This window comes from Myiozetetes cayanensis, unplaced genomic scaffold (assembly GCF_022539395.1).
Source record: "Myiozetetes cayanensis isolate MyiCay16 unplaced genomic scaffold, myiCay2020 scf6-25, whole genome shotgun sequence".
NCBI lineage: Eukaryota > Metazoa > Chordata > Aves > Passeriformes > Tyrannidae > Myiozetetes > Myiozetetes cayanensis.
Window position 1 is genome coordinate 6,740,371 of NW_026087853.1, and position 22,087 is coordinate 6,762,457.

A 22,087-nucleotide genomic window follows, 5' to 3' on the forward strand; every position below is an offset into this window, starting at 1 on the left:
TTAATTAAGGAATATGCATTTATTTGGCAGCAAGAAACTTGTGGTGATCACAGCCTGGTTTACATACTGGAGTCCATGTGCAGTTGCTGTAATATACCACAAGAATTCTTTTTGAGGTCCAAACTCACCGTTAGCTTAAATGACCACAGTCTTGTCAAAGTAGTTATGAGTGATTTTTCTTTTACTGGCAATTAATTTGGCCTTGCAACCACTGAAAAATCTTCAGGATTATGAGCTTTATTTCAATGTCACAAAGGGAGTAAAACTGCACATCTCAGTTCAGCATCAGTCTTTGACCTGCTCTGATTCTGTTTCCCTGCTCTTCTTGAATAACCACTGTAATGGAAGCAGAGCTGCTCTGGAGTAATAAATTATAAATGCTGTGCTTGAGTCTGCTTATTGGGATGTGACTGAATAGATAATATAGTTTTCACAGATGACTGTTAAACAAAGAGCCTCCAGTGGCTCAAAATTACCCATTTCTCTGTAAACTCTTAAAGGCAGTGGGAAGATAATGCCAAACACTCTCTTTGAAGGCCAAGGTAAGAACATAGAGAAAAAAAACTTCTCTCTGTGGAAATGAGCTGCTCTCTCTGGGTGGAAATGGGGGAAGCTGAAAGACCCAGGTGTAGAAATGGACACATGCTGCAGCATCTGAAGCAAGCAGCTTGTGGGTCATGAGCAGGCAAGGTTCCCTAGGTAACACAGAAAACCTGTGTTGTTACACAGACTAAAAAACCTGTTTGTTAGACAAAAAACCTGTTTGTTCCCCAGTCCTGCACCTCCAAATGATGTTGTTCCTGTTAATAAGCCAGTGGGGTGGTGAGGAGGAAGCTGGCTGTGCACTGCCAGCCTGGGCTGCAGGCTCTTGCTGGAAACCTGGAGGTTGCAAAGCTGCTGGGAAAATGCATCTCATACTCAGATTTTTGTAGCCTGGGGTCTAGTCCAAGAGCAGAGGAGCTAGACTGAAGAGCAAAAAGATGATGCTTGGGTGATGTGCTCTGAGACTGGAAAAGAGGGGAGAAAAGGGAAAACCTGTAAATGTGATGGAGACAGTCCTGCAAGTCAAACCTGGAGAGAGTGACATGGTTCTGCAGGGAATGGTGGGGGTATGCCTGTTTCTTCCAGCAGGAATGAGCTTTCTGCTGCAATGGGGCTGTGCTGCTCTGCAGGGTCTCCTGCACTGAATCTGCCCACATGTTTGCTCTCAACTCATCTCTGCTTTTGTTGACCGGTTCTCAATATGCTCATAGCGATGCTTTGGTTAAAGCAAATCAGTGATTTAATTCTTAGTTTCATTTCTAAGTTTCCAGTGTTACAAGGACGTTACAAGTCCTATTAAGCAAAGCAAAATAAGCTTTAGCCTGCACATTAGTCTAGCCACAGTGAGTTGCAATATAAAAGAATAGTTCTGAAATGTACCGAGCTCTTCCACTTGATTCATGTTTCAGCACAGTATCACACTATAGATTCAACAAACATAGATCTTTTAAAATGGACAGATATGTACAAAACTATGATACAGTGTTATTACAAAACTCGAGAAATAAAGCTCTGTATTTTGAAAACACAATACTGCACAGTCCCAGTTTTAAAGCCAAAGTAACATGACTCAAAACATTCTGCAGCTTGGATGTAGACTCTTGAGTGCAAGCAGCTGACAAAAGAAGTCAAACCCAGAGATTTACTAAAGGATAAGCTGAAAATGTGTCCAGCAGAGCACTCTGGAAAACCTCTTCCTGTTGCTTTAATAAGAGGAACTAGGGCCCTGGTTCTCCAAAAGTTGATGGACACTTCAGTGTGTGTGACGAGACTACTTAAGACTACTGACGTGCTTCAACTTAATTGCACATAAGCATTATGTAGGAACCACACACTGTTTATATGGCCATATGCCTACTAAAATATATCTTTTTTTTTATTTTACTTTTTTTTTCCCCTCCCTGTAACTGATTTCCCTTGCTTTAAATGACTGAGAGTAAAAATACATTTGTCTGATCTGGGTCTTGGACCTGATCCAATATAAATTGTCAGTGGGTGATGAGAAGAGGGAGTTAACACACTTCCACCTGTGGTGGTACAGCCACTGCTTAATTTATACCCTTAATTTAGTTGAGGCACTGCTATTTTTAACGTTTCTCTGAGGGCTAAACACTGTAGTCCATTCTTAGGCCACACTCAGCTGTCATTTCAAGAGGAGTTTGGCTTAAGAGCAGGTTAAAAGACTCGGCTTCCACGATGGTGAATAAAAGGTCTGACCCTTTCACTGCTGCCATATGCAGAACCATCCCCCATTTCCCAGGTGCCTGGTGTTAGGCACGGGCTGAGGGGTCCAAGGTCTCTGGGGAGGCTCTTTAGGTCCTCAGGAGGGGAGAGAAAGGCTGCAGGAGGAGAAGTGGTGCATCTAGGCGGGGCAGAAGGTGTCCGTGGTGGCATTTCATCGATGCAGAACCTGGTTTCTGGCAAGCTGGCAGTGCTCCAGGGACATGAGAGTGGTTCACTTGGTCTCTCTTATACCTTCTGCCTTGCTGTGACACCTGCAGGAGGAGGGGGAAATACAAATTATTTGCAACTATGAACAGAAGTGTGTTTTTTGCATGCATGTGTACCTAACAGGTGGGGCGCTTCTAGGGAAACCGGTTTCATCTGTTCTTCAGATAACCTGAAAACAGGTAGAATTGTATGTATTTAATAAAAACCTCATGTTTCCAGAACCAACCCTGACACTCAAGAGTTTGGGTAACTTCGCTTTTAAGCTGGTCCAACAACATTTATCTTTCTAGATATTAAATAGCTGAACTTACTAAATCCAGAGGATTTAGCAGGACTGTCAGAAGGCTGGGGCAGCACACTGACACTTTTAAGAGCCTGTCTTACTCCATGCTTAACGCTTTCAGGGCCTGTCTTTATTCTAACTTTTCCAAGTGACATAGAGATGGGAGGAGAAGAACAGGGAAGCTGCATGACGTGAGTATTTGTCTGTAGGAATTCTCTAGGGTCTAAGGCAAGGAAACTCAAAGAGCATCTCTCCTCAGTTCAGGCATTTGTACAGTTCCTCCTCTGTTTGACTGTCACCTTTGTTAAATGGACATTCTTCCAGCTTTTTTTTTGGATTTGGCTGGAAATGAGTTCAGATATTACCAGTGTGCACACAAACACAGTATACCCACCTGTACATTGGTTCCAGAGGAAAGCCAACTAACCATTTCTTTCAGGAATATGAAGATAATGTGGGATGCTAATCTTTGGGTGACAAATCTGACATTTAAGGAACATCAACATTACTACAGAAATTTCTGCGTAACAAGACACAGTCAAGGTGAGACCAGAACTCAATATCTGCAATATCCTGTACCAAACTAGAACTAGTGGTGACCTGAACAGATCATGTGTGCTTGGGCCAAAACATAGAATAAAATTAAAAAAAAAAAATCAGGTAGAACATCCTACTTAAAAAGATTGAATGGGAGCACTCTAGGCTTGCTGAATCTGTCATTTGAAGAGGGATGGACCTGAGCTGCATTTGGGAGAGGAAGCACTGTGGTGGGAGACAAAGAGAAGCAAATGTTTTTCTTTTTTCTGTGACATAAAATCTGACAGAGAGGAAAAAGAGAATTGTAGATTTCAAGGTGCAGCTCATCTCTGCCCTCCTGGCATTGAAGCCCACGTAGGTGCTCCGGGTGTGATGCCAGGTGCTGCATTCCAAGGATGCACTGAAACTCCTGCCTCACTTGGCCACTTCATAAAGGCACCGTTTGTCCAAGCCTTCCTCTGTGTTGCAGTCCTATGTCTTTTTAAGGACAAAGCAAAGCTGTCTGTGTTTTTTTCTTTTCTTTTTTTTTTTTAACTTTTCAAAAACTACTTTTTTTAAGCCTGCATGCTGGAACCCCATAGCTTGAAAAAAATACATAATTTGTATTATGTATAAATACATACAATATATTAATTATAATATGTATTAATAAGCTTAACTCACAGTTCCAGCTGCCTTCCCAGTGCAGCACGAGCACCGGTCCTGATGTACTTCCCACCTATCCTTCACTGCTACTATTTTCTGCTCCTGCAGTAAATCTTCCTTAGGATTTCTAAACCAACAGAGCTACTTCCAGTTAATGTAATCCTGTGGTACTGCACAGAAAGTGCTGAGACGAGGGCAGGAGTAGTCAGGACTGCAACTACCCAATGTATATCTCATTTTCTCTTGCTAGAAATGATAATCCAGGTGCATGAACAAAAGCAGTCCTGTGGGGAAATCCTCCACAGGTTCCTCTGTGCTGCCATCCCAGGGGCTGGGGCTGATGGGCTGTGTGGGAGCAGAGCTCCCAGCTGGGCTCCCAGCCCCAGGGAACTGGGGATGCTGGAGAATAAATACATTCCTTTGAGGAAATGAGACAAAGAGCAATTTGACAATATTGATTTAGTTCATAAGAGATGCTCATCAGCATGGAAAGGGCAACGCATAACTATGCAATTTCAGTACAGTGAGTGTTTCGGTTGGTTCTTTTTCTTGCTTTTCTTTCCACTTGCTGTAAAAACAGACAAAGTTTTGCAAATGAGAGTCTCATCCTGAAACTCCTTTTGAGGGGCAACCATATGTTGCCAGCATCAGTGAAGGATACAGGGAACTTGTGTGCAACTCTGGAGTCGAATTTAGCTTTGAGTGGGAGCTGGTATCTTGCCCCAACAGGTACTTGTCCCTGAGTCCAGTGTTTTATTCCCTTTTCCAGATAGCCATATTTAAATAGTGCTGCAGAAAGTGGTTACCCACCAGCAAACCAACCGTTCTTAGCCGGAGGTAAGTACTGAAATTGCATTTTTACAGTTTTTGGGAAAATAATGGGATCAAAGCAAGGACTTTTTTCATCACGAGAGGTTTGATTACTTGGTTAGAATAATGACTTTTAATTATTTGCAGGGAAAGGCAGTTTGGTTGCTGCTGACACAGAGGATGAACATGTGGGCTGTGATCTTGTGTCGAAGGGAGGTCAGCACTGACTCCACTCAACGCAAGATCAACACCCTGGAGAGTAAAAATCAGAGTAACAAATTTATTTCACATGTATTTGTGATTAGACACAAAGACAAAAAGCTTAGCTGATTTGCTGAATACTGATTAGGTCTGTGAAGTCCCAATGCAGTGGTTAGTTCACATAAAAACACCTTTGTGAGTTTACATACCTCATTGTGTCACACAACCTTTTTTTGTTTTATTATCTCCAGTATCACTCTCAACCTCTGCTTTTAAACAAAAGAGAGACACTAAATATATCTGGTCATGGCAAGGCAAAGGTAACAGGGAACTTTTTATGATGAAAACGCTGTCTAATAGCAGAGATGTTCCTAGGAACATGGAATCATTGAATGGTTTGTGTTGGAAGGGACCTTAAAGACCACCTGGTTCCAACCCCTCTGATGCCATCCCTGGATGCCCAGGGAACCATGTGGCTTTTGCAGGATGGGGTCTTAAGACAGAAGTACTAATGTCAGGTGTCAGGAAAACATCGCCAGGGCTGGGAGCATGGGATGCTCCTGCTGCTGCAGCTCCTCCTGCTGCCTCCTGGGAAGCAAGTTCTAGGAAACCACTTCTATTTTGTGGCTTGTTTTTAACTAGGGGAAAGTGTCAGGTTTAGAAAGGTAAATAACTACAGCCTTGGGGTATGCTGCATTAAAAGGTAAGTCGTCTGTGGTTGCTGCTCTACCCATGCTGTCTTTCTCAGAAATGGGTGCTCAAACCATTCTTTCCTTTCTCTTCCACTTCCCTTGGAAGGAAAAACACTAAACATTGATAAAAAGAGACTATCCCACTTTCATGCCTATTTGTTTGACCCCAGGATCTTTCAGGATACAGGTTTTGGACAGTATATTGTATCTTTCTAAAGGCTGACAGACCCACATGTCTTCTCTATGAGGTGTCTCTAATTTGGGATTAATTAGCCACCCAAAGGTGGCTTCAGCTCGGTATAGTCCAAAGCACTGGGACATTCTTCCCAGTTTCGGGACTGGCTGTGGACTCTTGCTGTGAGGTGGAGACCTGTGAGGCTTTGGCAGCTGAGCCCTCTCCCAACACCAGCAGGGCAGCCCAATTTGGCCGGTCAAACAGGGTCCTTTGCAGAAGCATCAGCAAGATGCTCTTTTTTAATGACTTTTAATGAGTTTTCCCCTCACCCTGCAGTAATGGTTTGAGGGCCTGATGTTTAGCAGCTACTTAAAGTACCCCTGGGGCACGCTGTCAGGCAAAGTGCTCTTGCAAGGAGGCTTAGCAGGGGAAAAACCAAACAACCCCATGGCAGCACTGATGTTGCTGCCTTTATGTGTTTATAAGTAGTTCAGAGGGGGCCATCGCTGATTAAGTACTGAGTATTAAATGCTCTTAATCACTGCTCTGGAGCCTAATGAAGCTCTTGTTTGCACATAACCATGCCTTGTAGCTGTCTTTAGCACACTTGACAGATGTGCTTATTGCCATCTTTACTGCGTATGTGTAATGGGCTTTTAAATTATTGATTCATCATTACCCGTTTATAAACTACTTATAAATGTCAAGCGAATGAACTATGCTTGGCTTTTTCAGGTTTAAAAAATAACAAGCTCCACGAGACAGTGTGGCTCTAGGGGCAGGTGGCATTGGGCCTTGAAGTGGGGAGGAACAGCTATATACAAATATCTGAGGAGGGCTCTCACACTGAAGTCACTTCCCGAGGGCTATTTATGACATAGGCTACCTGAGTAGCTTTTGCTGTGCCTCTTCTTCTTCTTTCGTTTCCCAGGTGGCCTCTGCTTTTCCCTGTCGGTGTGAGTTTGCTCTGGGGGAAGTGTTGCTGAACAAGAGGAGTCAGTGGCTGGCTCCTCTGAGAAGGACTTCTCCTGAGAGGTGTCCAACAGCGAGTCTGTACCAGGGTCTTCGTTTTCCTTTGTCATCTCTTTTGACTCTGCCTGATGAGCCTCACTGCAGGGAGCGCTGCCGGGGTCCGTCCCGGTCTTGCTCAGCTGGGGTTCTGGCTCCTGTGCCAGCCTGTAGCTCTCTGAGCCATCAGCTGGGCATTCCTTGTCCTGGCCTTCTGAGAGGGACCCATTAGTCCAGCTGAGCTGGTCTCTCAGAGCAGTGGCTGAACTGCTGCTCACAAAGCTTATCCTCGTGCCTGTGTCAGCCAAAGAGAAGGTAATGGAGCTGCCCTCTGTGCTCGGCTGGAGGCTTGCCCAGTTGTCTGTCTGCTCCGTCCCAGTGCCAGGCACAAGCTGACCAGCCCCATCAGCTTCCACCAATCTCACGGACGGGCTTTCGGTCTGGGACTCCAACGGCAAACTTCCTCCAGTGTTGTTTTTAGGTAACACCTGGTTTGAAGCTGAAGCATCTGTAACACCTCCATCCATCTCCATCAGGGCAGTGGCTGAGGGGGGAGTGCTTTCTGAGGGATGGCCATTCTTGTTTTGCTTGGTCTGATCATTCATCTGCTTCCCTGTTGCTTGTGGATCCTTAATGCTCTTTCCTTTAAACAAAAAACATGCAATCAGCCACAGCTGCTGAGCTGCACCAGGGATCAACCAAGATGCTTCTGCCACTGGAGAGGTTACAGGTAAGCAGCTGCCTGTGGAGGGAGCACTGATCCTAAAGCACCTATGCAGAGGCAGCACTAGTTTATCCTCCCTGTACCTCCCCCCTTATACCAGTGTGGTCACCCTGGCTGGACTACAAGGCTCCAGCTCAGCAAAGGCCCCGCTTTGTTTTCATCAGGTGTGTCTTTGCTGCCAACTGACTGATTTCCATGGAAGCTCCTGGAATTGCAAGGAGGCCTGAAAGTCTGTGGCAGGAAGCGAGAACCTGCAAGGTCCTGAACCAGAGTGGACTGCTGGCTTGGCTGTGTGAGGACTTCAGAGCTGCCCATTAACCAGCCTAATCCTGCCCTTGCAGAACAGGTCTAGGGAAGCCATGGGCTCTATGGCAGACCAATGTCCTTGGACTTACCTACTGTGCTCTAACACTGAGGTCAAGAGACCAAAGAAAAGCTAAACCCATGGGCTGTCTCCTCACAAGCACATAAAGAACTTGGGTACTTCTGCAAATAGGGTTTCTAATCTTTCTAAGGGCTTCTTCAGATTCCCAAGCATAGACTAGGATGGGGTGCAGCAGACTCCAAGGAAGTGACACACTGAGACTCAACAGGGTGGAGGGGACTTGTGTGGGGATGACACCAGTGTCCCATCAGCATGGTGCTGTGGCTGACACATGGATCAAGCATCTCAGAGGGCTCATCAGCACAGGTGCAAGGCCATACTGCTCCAAATTCCTGCTAATACTGGAACAGATCTGTCTGGCAACAGCTCAAGGCTCTGTGCTCCTCTTCTCGTCAGCACTGGCTGCAAAGCCTTCCTAAATAAAATGCCCCAAATGCAAATGCAAAGGCTTCTTGCTGGTGCGTGCTTGGCTCAGGCTCAGAGGCAGATGGGAATGAATAGCTGCAGTACAGTCAGGTCTGTGTCCTTACCAGACTGGCTTTCCTCCGGGCTCTCCTCAGACAAGGGTTTAGGAATTGCATCTGACTCATGTCTGTTCTTTGTCTTTCTCAGTGTGAACCCTTTCCTGATGTCGGCTAGCAGTGCATCGATGACACACACCTCGTCCTGCTTCCCCAAACCCTTCTTAACTGGGAGAGAGAGAGAGATGGGTGTTAAAATTGCCCATGGGGTGGGTACTGCTGTCCCAGTACAAGCAACCACTGGGCAAGAGCAAGGCACCAATATCAGGCCTGGGAGCAGCTCATGCTCTGTGATCCCACAGCAGTGTGCCCTGCATGAAGAAAAGGCATTTATTCCAAAGTTTCCCTGTTTCCTATGCATGTTAGTGGGGTCTTTTTTTTTTTTTTTTCTGGAGGGAAAATAAATTTTATATTTCTATCCTCTCAGCTTCTTCCAATCGTCTTTTTCAGTCTTTCGTTTTCATCCAGAGATGAAAGTTATAAAAGCTATATGCAAGATTTTTGGGACATCAGTAGTCTGTGATAAAGAGAAATTATTCAAGTGTGTACAAGGATCTTGGAGGAGAAGACAAATTTCTTGTTAGATTTGGTATTCAAAAGTTGTTTAGAAACTGAAAAAGTTAACTGAAATGTTTTAATTTGTGGTTTTTTTTTTTCTTCTGCTGTTCAGTCAGCAAACCTAAAATTAACTTCTCTGCCCAGCTGCAACAGTGGAAAGTCAATTCTTAGCTATGGCTCTAAGACACCTAAAAGCCTTTAGTCAGCTGGCACCTGGAAACCCACAAAATAAATTGCCACTACTAGTCCATTAAAGCAGGACCAGCAAAGAGCTTCTATGGCTCCATCTCTCTTTTTTGAAGCCATTTCAGATACTCACTGACTTTTCCATTTTCTCCCTTTTGTCTCTTCCCCTCTTCCTCTTCCAGCTGTTTTTTCCTCTTCTCTGCTTTGGCAGCTTGCTCCTTTCTGTCCTTGTTTTCCTGCAGTGAGGTAACAGGGGCATGAGAAGGTTGGCTAAACGTCTGCTAGAAGCTGATGAAGAGAAAGAAGATCTATAGATAAAGGAGGAAAAATTCTGGCCTTATCCTGTGCAATAAATGTAATGGGCATTGGGAATAAGGGCTGTTTTGCCAAGAGGGTGAGAGGGGCCTGCTGGCTTGGCCAGGACTCTGCCACATCCCAGTTGGAGGTGGCAGTGGTGATATGCCTAACACAGCCACCTACCAGTGTGCTCGTCTTCTGTCTAACCTTTCGCTGAAGTTAAAGTGGAAAATACTGAATCCACAGTTTTCTCAAAACGGGTGGCTTTTTACTACATGTACCCTTTCTGAGCCTGTTAGCTCAGGTTGAAGCAAAGGGTTCAGTTTTACAAGTTTTTACCTTCCTCTAAAATTTTCACGTTTGGCCCAAAAGTATCTTTCTCATTCTGCAGCCAAAGTTGCACCAAAATCCCAAATCACCAGGGCATGGGCCAGGTCAGGAGCACCAGCACTGCATGAGGATGCAGTGGAGAAGGGTTCAGACAGTGCTTCACTGGGTGCCTCACACCAAGTGCCAAAAGGAGGAGCCCATAACCAGCATTTTCCCTCCACCAGATTCTGGTGCCCATCCCATGCCTGGCTACTGCAGTGGAGGATGTGCCAGTACTAGGGATGCTCAGCATCATGCCAACCTTCAGGGCTCGGATGAAGAGATCTCTGAAGGTCTTCATGATGCTAAATATGTCCTCTAAGGACAACTTGCTTGGGTCTTCACAGAGGTAATTTGCAAGTTCTTCTCTCTTCCTTTCAATGGTTTCAAATTCTTCTTCCAGCTTTTTGGAGGCATCAATGCTATCCTGAAACACATTAAATACACACAGTAAAACACCATCCAGAGGACGAGGAGTGAAGTGCACTTGCAGAGAAAGAATATAGGAGCTTGGAGCAGGACTCTGGGTCCTGCCTTTTAACTGCAGCAGAACTTATTGGAAGCAGGTGGGAAGAAACAAAGATTTGCAGATGATTTTTGCTCCTGGCAAACTGGCCTGTGCCAGTTTACAGGGTTGGCTTGAGCAGGACATGGAAAGCTCCATGCAAAGCTTAATCCTGAGCAAAGGGCTTTACTCTGGTGATCCCCACAGAGGGTGAACATCTTCAAGTGAGAAGTCACACAAAAGCATGGACAGAGCAGCTGGGGCATGCACCTCAAGAAATGGCCTCACCAAAGGTATGTTGTTTTGGGGCGGAGCTGGCAAATGCACAGCAATGGTTTGTGTGGCACTGCAGCCTATTTCCAAATCTCAGAGCGTGTCTTGTGGCAGTATTTCCCCTCCTCTCATGAGCCTCCTCAGCTGCAAATGTACCACGCACAGCTTCTGAGTGTGTAAGGAGGGAGATCTAAGTGAGCTCCATTACTGACCTGGATTGGTTTCTCGTACTGTTGTTTCACATCATCATTTGATGATAAGACTTTCCGCTGAAGCTCCAGCAACTTCTTTAAATTGGTACCGGACTCCGTGCGTATGATATCAAGATTAATTCTGAAATCATACAGAACCCCACCATTAGTTGACACTCCAGCATCTCGTGCTGACCAAAGAGTGGGCAAGTCTGAGCTGGTGGTTTGGATGTCCCTCTACTTCCCACCACTTCACTGAACTGAAACCTGAGCTCTGAACTCTCTATACAGTCCAAGCTCATGGAAAACAGCTTCCTTCCACAGCACTTGTGGAAAGACTGTCAGGTCTACCTGAAACTTTGTGTATTGGATAGAAGGCCGAAAAAAGTCCACCTCTTCACAGCACTGTTCTCCACCTGGAGTGCTCAGCATTAGCTCACTTCCCCTGGCCAAAGGCACTTCAGAATGCTTCTGGGTAGCTGACCTTCACAAACTCCTGCTACCACAAAGGCAGTGAACATTTTGAAAGGGTATGGAAGGCAGCTTTAACTGAATGCTCTGCAAATTTCAGCCCTAAGTGTTGCCAGCTGTAGTAGAATTATTATATATTAAAGGGCTTTCAACATTCATCAACCAAATCTTTTGGTTCAAACTATATAAGATGCCATCTTGTTAATTTGCTATGCCAGCTGTGTGTGTCCTAATTTCTGGTATATTGTTGATGTGCATGCGATTTATTTTTGTTTTTAATTAAAAGGAAGTGACACACAATTTTACCCTGCTGCTTTTGAAACATATTCAAGATCCTTTGGCAGTTCCAGTAGGTCCTTGTGGCTGTTTTCTACTTCCTGAAGAGGAAGAGAGAAAGAAGAGTTATTTGCTGTGTGGCAGGAGCTGAGGGGAAGCTGGGGGGAAGGAACAGAGGCAGAAGTCTCCAGGAAGGATGACTGTGCCATGACCTGCTGCTGCCCAGCTGTCTGTAGTTTGCACATTTGGAGAGGAAAAGCATTTCTCTGGGCTATAAAAACATACAAGAGCACAGAACCCTGAGAAATACTCATAGTTCAAAGCAAAGCTAAGCTCTTCTTTTGCCCTTTTCTGAGACACCTACTCTTGAGCATGGGAGGAGGCAGGACTTTGATGCAGTCTGACACTTCCTACGGTCCCAGGAGGGTACTAAAAGGCCTTGAATCTTATTTACATCCTTCACTTTCTCAGCTGTCCTTGCTGAAGCTACTGCCAGCTAAAGTGGTGCTTGAACATGTATAGCCAGAACAGAGGGACCTTGATGAATGAAAGTGGCATAGCAGAGCATTCAGAAAAAAGGTAAAAACAGCATTGCAGGGAGTAAGAAAGTCACAGGACCTTAAAAAGTAGCATGAAAAGCTTGAGCATAGTCTGATGGAAAAGGGAGAGGCCGTGGAAAGGCAGAAAGGCTGAATGGGTACAGATGAGCCAGGGACAGCTTTGGCAGCCATGTGCTCTGTGGTTTGCGGCTGCTGATGTGCAGATTGCACAAATATGAAAAAGGAAGTTCCAGACACTGTGGGGAAAGATGATGGAGGGAATCAGAGCAAGTCTTGAGGAGATTCCTGAGTAGTGACAACAAGCAACCTCCACCAGCCAAAGTGATTCAAACGCTCCTGACTTGTGACATTCTGTGGGTAGCCAGGGAGGGTATGAGTACGAGCATATGGCATTAACTGGGAGTAGGACAAATGGTTCATCTATAATAAAACCTCCCTCTTCCCTACTGTGCAGGACTTGGCAGTGGTACCTCTAGAATATGGTGGAGCAGCGTAATGCGGGTCTGGTTTGCTTTGGTTTCTGTTAGTTTGAGCAAAGTGCTGATCTTAAACCCGTCAGCATCGCCTGTGTGACTTCCCTACAAAAGAGAAAGAAAGCACAGGTAACTCGTGTCCACCCAAATTACAACCCTAAAGGAGATCATTCACAGACTGTAATGGGTGAGGGCAAGACAAAAGAAGCCCTTACGTAGTTCAGGAAGTTTCCAACTTTGAGAATCAGTTGGCAAAAGAGCGGCAGGCGATGACTGGTCAGAAGATCTGAAAAACATAAAGGACTTTTAAGCAAAAGCCTCTGTTACACCAGAACATTTCCTACACTGTACTGAAACTGGGATTCTGAATTCCACTGAATCAAATCTGGTATTTCAGCTTTGCAGCCCAATGGCCCAACCTGCAGAGAAACTGGTTTAAATAGATTCAATTCCACAGGTTGCACAAGCTTTTGTTGACTTATGTTTCTGTCTTTAATCTGGTCTCTCCTTCCTAACAACAAATAACCTGGAGTTGGACCCTCCTCACTTACAGGCTTCAACTCACTGCCTTCTTTGGAAGTGCCCCAGTGTTTGGGCTGCAAATTTAATCCTGCCAACTCCATTCAGCTGTGCAGTGAAGCCAGCTCTGACAGCCCTGTGATTATCTGCCAGCTGCTAAAACCAGACACTCTCACCCTGTTCTTGGCCTCGCACGATGGAGGTGATCATTACCTGGGCATGAAGGGTACAGTCCCTGTCCTCGCTCTTATGGCAGGGTGCTGCTGCAGTGTGCTTTCTGAAGCACTCAGCTTTGAGTCAAGAGCAGCTCCAAAAGGACAGCTGGGCTGCTGGGAAGACACTTTTTGGGAAAGCTTCAGTTTATCCCAGCAAGCAGCTGTAATGCTAGCTGGAGAGACCCACAGCAGGAGTTGGGGGAACCAGTTCTTTAGGACAGGTAACACTTTGACAGTGCCAAGAAGAGTATCCTGCTCTCAGTGGAGTGGGACCAGAGGTTTCTGCCATAGGAAGCCAAAACCTATTATTGCATAATCTCCCCATGTACTCGCCAAATTTGAGCATCAGCAGTTTTATAACCCAAAATAACAAATTTATTCTTCTGGTTCCATTTGTAGGCAGGGAAATATTAAAGCACCACTACTTTCTGGGGGAAGTTTGGGGTGGGCTTTTCTGGCAGCAGAGAAAATTGCTGTACGAAGGTCTTAATTTGGCAAATAATGCTGGATGGATGAATTAGATGCAATGGGGCCAGCTCTGCTTTCTAAATTCAGCTCCTTTGAAAGGGCCGACAAGTTTCCAGCACTTCACCATTGTTTCAGAGGAATACATCTGCTGCAGAAAAAGAGGGCTGAGGATAGGGGAAAATGATCTTTGGTTCTGTTAAGGGCTTTGACCATCATTGGTACCTACTGCTGCACCTCATGTGCTGCAGCGAACCAGTGAATGGACCACAGGGGAGTTCTTTGGGGATTGGGTAGTAATATTGCAGAGCTCCAGTTTGGGGTTAACAGTGCAGTGCTCCAGGGGAGTTTGGGTGGGGATTAAAGCTTCCTGTCATGAATCAGATCCAGAAATAAGCTCAGGTCACTTACCTTCGCAGGCTCTCCTGATGGCTTCAGCTTTGGGCTGAATCATGTCCAGCACGACAGTGGTCTCTTCACAGATCAGCATACACTCAATGCGCAGCTGGTAGCTGAGGATGGAGATTGATTCACAGTGTAAAGAAACTGGGATCTTGGGCACCACAGCAGCCCTCTTCCCACACCACCAGCAAGTCCATGCCAGCCCACAGCACTGCTGCCAACCACATCCACATCAAAACATTGTCTGCTGCTTGCAGAGGGAGGCGAAGAGCTGCCCCTCGCCCTGAGGGCCAGTGGGGATGTAGATTCTGCTGACACACTGTGATCAGCAAAGAGAAGACTGACCACCGTGTGAGAGACGGGCTCCCCCTTCTTGGCATGGCATTTGGCACTGCCTTTCAGTAAGTTATGGAGCCTCCTTGGGTCTGGATCAGCTTCTGCTACTTCAGAGGGAGAGAAGGTGCTGGAGCAGGAAGAGCTCTCCATCTGAGGCTAATAGGGAAAGGGACAGCTCTGAGGTGGAAGAGGGAATCCAGTTATACCCCTCAGTGTTGGTCTGTGAGGCTCCTATAAAGAAACTTAAACTTCCCAGAGGTAAACCAAGAAAAAGACTGGGCTGAAGTTCATGACCAACATCCTTACCTGGGAATCTGAAGGAGGAGGAGATAAAACTGATCTGCATTTGCTAGCTTTGATTTCTCTTCTTTGAAGGCCTTCAGGTTTTCTATCTAATGGGAAATAAAGAATTAAGGCTGCAGGACTGCACTGTGTGTTCAGCTCTGTGAACCTCTGGTAAGGGTACCATTTTCCTCCTGACCTCATGCTTTTCAGGCAGCAGCTTCAGCAACTGCTTCAGAACCTCAACGTCGAATTTGGTCCGGTCCCCATTCTGGATCATGGCAGTCACCTCTTCATTGGAGCTGCAGGGAGGAGGAGCAGAGGCAGCCATCACCCAAAGAACTCTTTCACTACCACATACTACCAAGACTTTTATCAGTGCAAGCACTCTGTGCTTTCCCTAGTGAGAGCCACAATAATCCAAAAGGAAAGATACCTCCCCATAATTAAATTAGAATTAGGACCTGGATCTCTGCTATGACCCAAATTTTGTTTCTGGCCCTGGTCAAGTGACTCCAGGCCAGAGATGAATCCTGCAACTCCAGATCCTGTCTCTGGGCATTTTTTATTAACTTAAGAGGAAATTCAATTCTTAACTTGTCCATTGGACCTGTTTTGAGGAGGGATTTGACTTCCAGATGTGTCTCACAGCCTAAGTCACCCTAAGAATCTGTGCCACAACTTTATCTGTAAAATGGAAATGTAATGCCTTTGCCAACATACAACACTGTTGTATGTAAAAACATAACTAAACCTCTAAACTCAGTATTTTAAAGATAGTGTAGGACCAGCTGGGAATGTTCAGATGATTCAGTAACATGGACCACCAAAGCACATTGGCTAGAACAGATTTCGTGAGGACCTTCCAGATACCACAAAACCTGCTCAAAGTTTTGTCAACTATCACGAAAACTGACCCATATCTTACCATTTAAATTGCTTCAAAAATATGTTCAAATTGAGACTTTTCTTGGAGTCCAAAAATGTGATCTTCATTAAAGAAAAAGAAGATATCTCGCGTTAGATGAGCTGTCTGCAGTGATCGTTACTCAAAAGAACGAGTGGGACCTCCTCACCTCCTTTGGCTCCGCCTTCACGGGGGCGGCTGTCTTCTCCTTGGGGGTTGGTTGTGGAAAGCAAAACAGCTGCTCTATGCTGGTGTAGTTGGGTTCTATAGTTTCCTCGCTGCTGCTGCTCACCGAAGCCCACATGGAGTGACTCTCTGAAAAAGAGACGAAGTGTTCAGACTGGCTCTTGGGGCAGAGTGAGTTGCTAGAAGGGACACTCCTCAGAAGACAAATGAAATAAGATAAATGGTCATTATTGAGGAGAGGCAATTCTCACAGGTGGGATCCAAAGGGCCTGAAGGGCAATTAAACTTGGTGCTTTACCCCAAGATGTGCTGGTAAGGGGAGGCAGCACTGGGCACACAGAGGCTGCACAGCCCCATCCCTCCCTCTACAACTGCATTTTCCTTCACGGTGGGCAAACTGGGTCCACATAAGGGAGAGCTTGGACATTTCTTTTTTAGTCCCCTGGCTGATGTTATTTTTGCTTCCTTGCATCCTAACTGAGGGACTGGGCACAACCTGGACATTTTCTGACTCTGACCTTCTCCATTTATCATGTTATAATTGAACCTTCTTGTACAATGCTGGCTATGGGACTGCTTGAATGAATTTCCACCGTACTTTCTTAAGATGTATTTAAAAAACAATCAGCACCCTAACATGCCTCTGGAAGTCTCCACTGAAATAATCCCAACAATTTACTGTTCTTGTGATTGAAAACATGCCTTATTTAGATTTCACCTTTGCCTGCTTCTATGCAGTGGATGCCTTGCTTGTCTAGGACAAAGCTGACACTGCTTGTCCTGGCTTCTTCTCACGTTTCATGCTCCTCTTTGCATCCACTGGGAGAGGGAAATGTAACCCAAAAATCAAGAGATATAGGATGTGATCCTCAAATGCACTCTTACTCATGACTTTAATATTCCAACATACAAGTATAGATGAAGTGGGGAATGAAAGTTTGGGGAACTTAGATCAGAGCCTGTTGAGGACTCAGGCCTAAGGCATGTCATGGTGGATTAGGGAAATATTCCCATCTTCCTTTCTTTTCTTTTAATTTCCAACTATTTTAGTTATAAACAAGCTATCCCGAAGTACTGATTTAGTTGCAATGGTTACTGTATTATACTAGTAGTTCCACACTACTTTTATTTATTTAACCTCTGCAGGTCAAAAGTAAAGGAAATCAGGAAAGTTCTGTATCTAAATGGAGTCAACCACATTTGACAAACTCAAGGAGAGTGTTTCCTCCCTGGGTCACCCCTACAGCAGCTGTGACTTTATGCCACTCACCTCTCACCACGTTAGAGGGCAACTTCTGCCAGTTCAGCTTCTTCATCCTCAGCGTTGGCGTCTTCACCGCCTTGCGGGGAGGCCGGCCCATGCCAAGAGGGCAGCTGAACTGGGAGGCCACCATAGCTTCTATGTGATCTCCTGCCATGCCAGGCAGGAGGGGTGGAGGGGGTGGGATGCCACCCATGCCAGGCAAAGGAGGGGGAGGGGGAGGGATGACCACCCATGCCAGGCAATGGGGGTGGGGGAGGAGGGATGCCCACCATGCCAGGCAATGGGGGTGGAGGAGGTGGGATACCACCCATGCCAGGCAATGGGGGTGGAGGAGGTGGGATACCACCCATGCCAGGCAATGGGGGTGGAGGAGGTGGGATGCCCACCATGCCAGGCAATGGAGGGGGTGGGGGAGGGGGAATACCCTCCATGGCAGGCAGTGGGGGTGGGGGTGGAGGGATGCCAGGGAGTGGAGGGGCTGGAGGTGTATTCGTCATCAGGGATGTGGGGTTCATGGCTACTGTGCCAGAGGGTGGGGGCGGAGGTGGTGGGGGTGGAGGTGCTGGGGTGGATCCAGTGTTATGTGGAGGGTTAGACATCTCTGGCGAAGCAGAGCAGCCTGTGAACTGGCAGGATGAGATCTTCTTTTCGCAGGCAAGTGGCCCTGAGGATGCTGTCGGTGCCTTGGAGGGGTTTGATGATCCCACTGGACCCCGGGCTGCACGTGCACATGGCTCTGGCTCACCCTGGGCGCCTCCAGCTGCACTCCCAGACAGCCGGTTCTCAGCTCGCTTTTGCTTGTTCGGATGTTTCTTGGTAGACAGCAGCCTCTCCATGACTTCTTCAACTGTGTTCCCTTGAACTAGGGAAAGGAGTCAGGGTCAGAGGAGGGAACGGGGCCCCAAGGCTGGTCTGGTTCGTGCTATTCAACCCTCACCAAGCAGCAGACCTGGAGCCACAGAGCCCACTCTGTGGTGTCGCTTTGCACAGCTACACTTTTGGCTTCCAGGCAATTTCCTTCCCAGGCTCCCAGCCCACAAACGCTGTTTTGAAAAAGCCTGCCAGCAAGACAAGCCAGTGCCAGTGGCAGCATGCCAAGGAGGACAGATTCCCAATGACTCCCACGACCCAAAGCTCAGAGGATTAACCATGAAAGCAAGACTATGAATCCCAAGCCCACTCCTAAATGTGGCCATCCCACATGGCTGGAGCTTCACATCAAGACTTGACCCTGTACAGGAGGTGTAGCTTTGTCCCAGCTTCTGTTCAGCTCTTACCGAGTCCCACAGACTATTTCCTGTGCATTTGGGAAAGATTGTTGTGGGCTGTGGGTGGGACAAGGTAAAACAAGAGGAGTTTGCAAGGCTGGATGGATATGCCATTCTTACTGTCATTTGCAAGCAAAAGGGCTCTGTTCACTACGGCATCCAAGGACTCCCACAGCAGGAGGCTGGACTGATGAGATGGTTCCAAGTGCAGCAGGCTCTGAAGGATGGACAGCAGCTGGATGGAGACTGGAGAGCGGCTCACCTGGAAGAGAGGGCAGCTTTCCATCACAGCAAGGCTGGTTCCAAGCAAAGTGGGTTAACTTTGCCATCGTGTGACTTTGCACCCCATGGGAGGGCCTACTTACTTTATTGAAGAGAGATGAAAAGACCTCATGATGATCATTCATGTTTATGCCATCACACATCTTTAATAACTCCTCATCGTCTTCTACCTTGAATTCCTCAAATGTATCACACTGGATAAGCAGATCCTCCTCTTCGATGTCTCTGCAATATTACAGCACTCGTTTTCACTGGAGAGCCCTTCACTAATTTTCAGATGATTGTTTTCGTTTAAATGGTTTTTATCTCTTTGCCTCTCAGACTCAGCCAGTCAGTATTCGAAGTACCCAACTGTGCCCAAATTTATAAAGGATCAGATGCCATCAGTGCATCCTTTCTTGAACTGAATATACCTCTTCCTACAGTCAACATATACAAACGAATGGGACTTTCCATGGCATAACCTGGCCTAGTGTATGCTTGCTATGGAATTCTCCTTGGAGCTGTAACAATAGAGTGGCATTCCCACCTTTTTGAAACTGGGCCACCTTCTTTCTTTTTTAAGGTCAAGACGAATTGAAAATATTCCAGTGATCTTTCTGTTTGAAAAACTTTCTTCCCTGTTACTCAAAATTTGATTAAAAAACCCCAGATATTCTAAAACTAACTTTTTCAACACTCTTGAAACCACTCTGTGTAAGAACTTCACCGTTGATACACTATTGTCTTCTCTTCCCTAATTTTTATGGTGCTGGATGGAGCAATTCCAGTTACATGGATAACTGCAACTCACATAAAATGCATTCTAGAATTTATCACGGACGCTTCTGACAGAACATAATTTTTAAATTATGCCCAGATGCGCACTAGCAAATTGTTTTTGTAAATGGGTGCTTCTGGGACCAACAGCAGCAGTGAAGTGGTTTTGAATACAGTGAGCTGCTCAGTGAGCCCACAGCATTGCTCCAGGCTCAGTCTGAAACACATCCTCAACGAGGACATCGCTACTCCATCTGTGCCCAGAGCCTCTGTCCGTGCCATCTGTGCCAACAGCTGTCCCTGTGACACTGTGGTTGGCAAGAGCATCTTAACACTGCCTGAATGCCTTTGGTCCCCTGTAAGGGGTGCACACAAGAGTGGTCCACTCCACCCAAGCGCAGTGCACTTCACGCAACTGAAGGTTTATAAGTATTAAGTTTTCACAGCTACCTCACCGTGAATCTCATTCATAAAATAAATGTAACCAATGATCCTTACCTTAGCTTGTCTAAAACATCCAACAGCTGAAGCCCTGGAAGGACAAAAATAAAATAGATATATTTGCATTATGACCTATCTGGTACTGATTTACTGTGATCTTTATATATGTTATGCTTATAAATATATTTTGCAGAGAGAAAAAAGTGAAAATATCTTCATATGGATCTGCCAAAGTGGGTAGGGTCATCTGGTTAATGATGGGACACCTCAACACACATCTGCAGCAACTGTGTGAACCACAATCCCCATGGAGTTACTGAGGGACACAGGCACTTCTGGGACATGAATGACCTCAACCCAAATTTGATATCTAAAATCAGTCATGGTCCCGTGTCCCTTGTTCTCCACAGAAAGAAATGGAGCCCAGGCTCATCAGCTCAGATGCTCCCATTACATGAGGTGAATCCCAACAATGGTACCTAAGATCCCAGGATTCAAACAGTTGGAAAGAATTTCTGAGTCACGGGACAGCTTCTATGGCTCAGCTACTGTTACAGGGAGTTGCAATACATGGAAATGTGGCGATATAAGATTGTTATAGAAATGTTCTGAAGAAGCTCAAGAGATACAGTGATGCTGGGATTCCAGAAAAGATCAAAGCTATGGGAAAGCAGCAAAATTAAAAAAATCTGGTGACAGAAAGGTTGTGGAGAACAGAGGTCAAAAGAAAGAGGAAAATTAGTATTTGCAGTTTTGCTCCCCAGCCCTGTTCAGACACCTTGTGGATATCTCTGAAATAAAAACTGCTTGACAACTGACTTTCTCCAGAGAAAGTTAGGTGCAACAAACATCCTTACCTATGAATTCGTTTCTGATTTGTGTCCTTGTTCTTAGCTCTTCTTTCCCCAGTATGATGGCGTTGATAGCACTCAGCAGTGTCACCATGTATGGCACGTTGTCTGTGTTGGAGAGCTCGTTCATTATGATGCTGAATCGATACTGCTGGTTCTTCACACTCTGTTAATAACACAGGTGATATTATGACAAGAATAGTCTCTATAGACTTAAATGTCTATCATTGTGGTGCAGGCTCTCAGATGGAATTAGCACCTTAAAACCTCAGTTTATCCCCACTCTGGACAGGACAGGAAGATGCAGGTCAAAGCAGCACTCCTACATTATGGAGCAGGCACCGTTTGGCAGAGAAAGTCAGTGAAACATCTCTTTGGATCCCTTCATGCTTTCTCATAACTGATGCATGTACCCGTGCTCTTGGGCAGTGAAAACTGTGGATGTGGCACCATTTATTTTGCTGATCTGGTGGTGCTTTTGCTGTCAGAAAACACCTTGTGGTTGGCAGTCATCTGTCCAGACAAGTCACAGAACAGCACCACAGACATTTGCTGAGCAGGGCAAATTTCCTACAGTTTTCACCTTATAAATCCCTGCTTCTTCTACTAAAACAATGCAAAATAAACTTCATTCCCACCCTTTTCTGCATGGATCGGAGCTGATCCATACCTCCTGCTCCAACCCAACACTTGCCTTGTAATGGTCCAAGGCATCCAGAGCCAAAGCATGGCCATCTGATGAGTAAATGCACAGCGCAGCCAGGAGCTCGAATATTTGCTTTTTGACCATGACATTAGTTGTGTCAAGTGCTGGAAGAAAAACAGAACAAAACAAAGCAGAATATAAAATGACTCTCAGTGTCTTCTGCTATATGGGTTACGACCAGTGGTAGAAAAAAGACAGAAGGAGGGGACCCAGTACATGGAAGATGGGAAGAAAAATATCTCAGTATCTAGATATCCCATCCCAATAGCATTATGTGATAGTAACTTCTAGTGGGAACAGTAAATGCCACAGGTACCCTGTTGGCATTTTGGTGCAGCCTGTAGTTGTTCATCTCTTCCATGTCCCAGTAGCAAGCTGAAAGAGCAGCCAAGATCTCAACACTCACAATCACACAATTTAGTTCCCATTTTCACATATGGCTGTTTTCTAGAACAGCAGATGAACCATTTTCCTCGATTAATGACTCTTATTTTTAGTGCAGAAGAGACCAATATGCATATCAATTAGACCAATTGTTTTAACCAGTCCCCGTGCATTCCCTTTTTCCACT

General features: G+C 45.8%; 2 protein-coding genes across 4 annotated transcripts in view; both read right to left on the bottom strand.

Annotated features, from left to right (window-relative positions):
- On the bottom strand, positions 1-16,041 carry LOC126650630 (inverted formin-2-like). The gene is made up of 14 exons (XM_050335640.1): positions 15,929-16,041; positions 15,052-15,154; positions 14,877-14,962; positions 14,244-14,344; positions 12,849-12,919; positions 12,631-12,738; positions 11,631-11,701; positions 10,875-10,995; positions 10,147-10,311; positions 9,352-9,454; positions 8,484-8,642; positions 6,723-7,487; positions 5,179-5,235; positions 1-2,537 (listed from the first exon to the last, which is right to left on the bottom strand). Exons 2-13 carry the CDS (start codon positions 15,130-15,132, stop codon positions 5,180-5,182), a joined length of 1,887 nt encoding a protein of 628 aa, XP_050191597.1. The 5' UTR covers positions 15,133-15,154; positions 15,929-16,041; the 3' UTR covers positions 1-2,537; position 5,179.
- LOC126650631 (inverted formin-2-like) overlaps positions 15,929-22,087 on the bottom strand; it is a 25,219-nt gene continuing 19,060 nt past the window's right edge. Inside the window, exons 3-10 of one of the 3 annotated variants that reach the window (XM_050335642.1) lie at positions 21,505-21,620; positions 20,817-20,976; positions 20,017-20,050; positions 18,843-18,984; positions 18,598-18,739; positions 17,583-18,071; positions 17,216-17,504; positions 15,929-16,074 (exon numbers count right to left, since the gene is read on the bottom strand). In XM_050335642.1, the coding sequence (XP_050191599.1) occupies positions 17,227-17,504; positions 17,583-18,071; positions 18,598-18,739; positions 18,843-18,984; positions 20,017-20,050; positions 20,817-20,976; positions 21,505-21,620 (1,361 nt within the window). In that variant the 3' untranslated portion in view covers positions 15,929-16,074; positions 17,216-17,226. Of the gene's footprint in view, positions 16,075-17,215; positions 18,072-18,597; positions 18,740-18,842; positions 18,985-20,012; positions 20,051-20,816; positions 20,977-21,504; positions 21,621-22,087 lie in introns of those variants that run through there. The other 2 variants (XM_050335641.1, XM_050335643.1) reach the window with 2 other exon arrangements.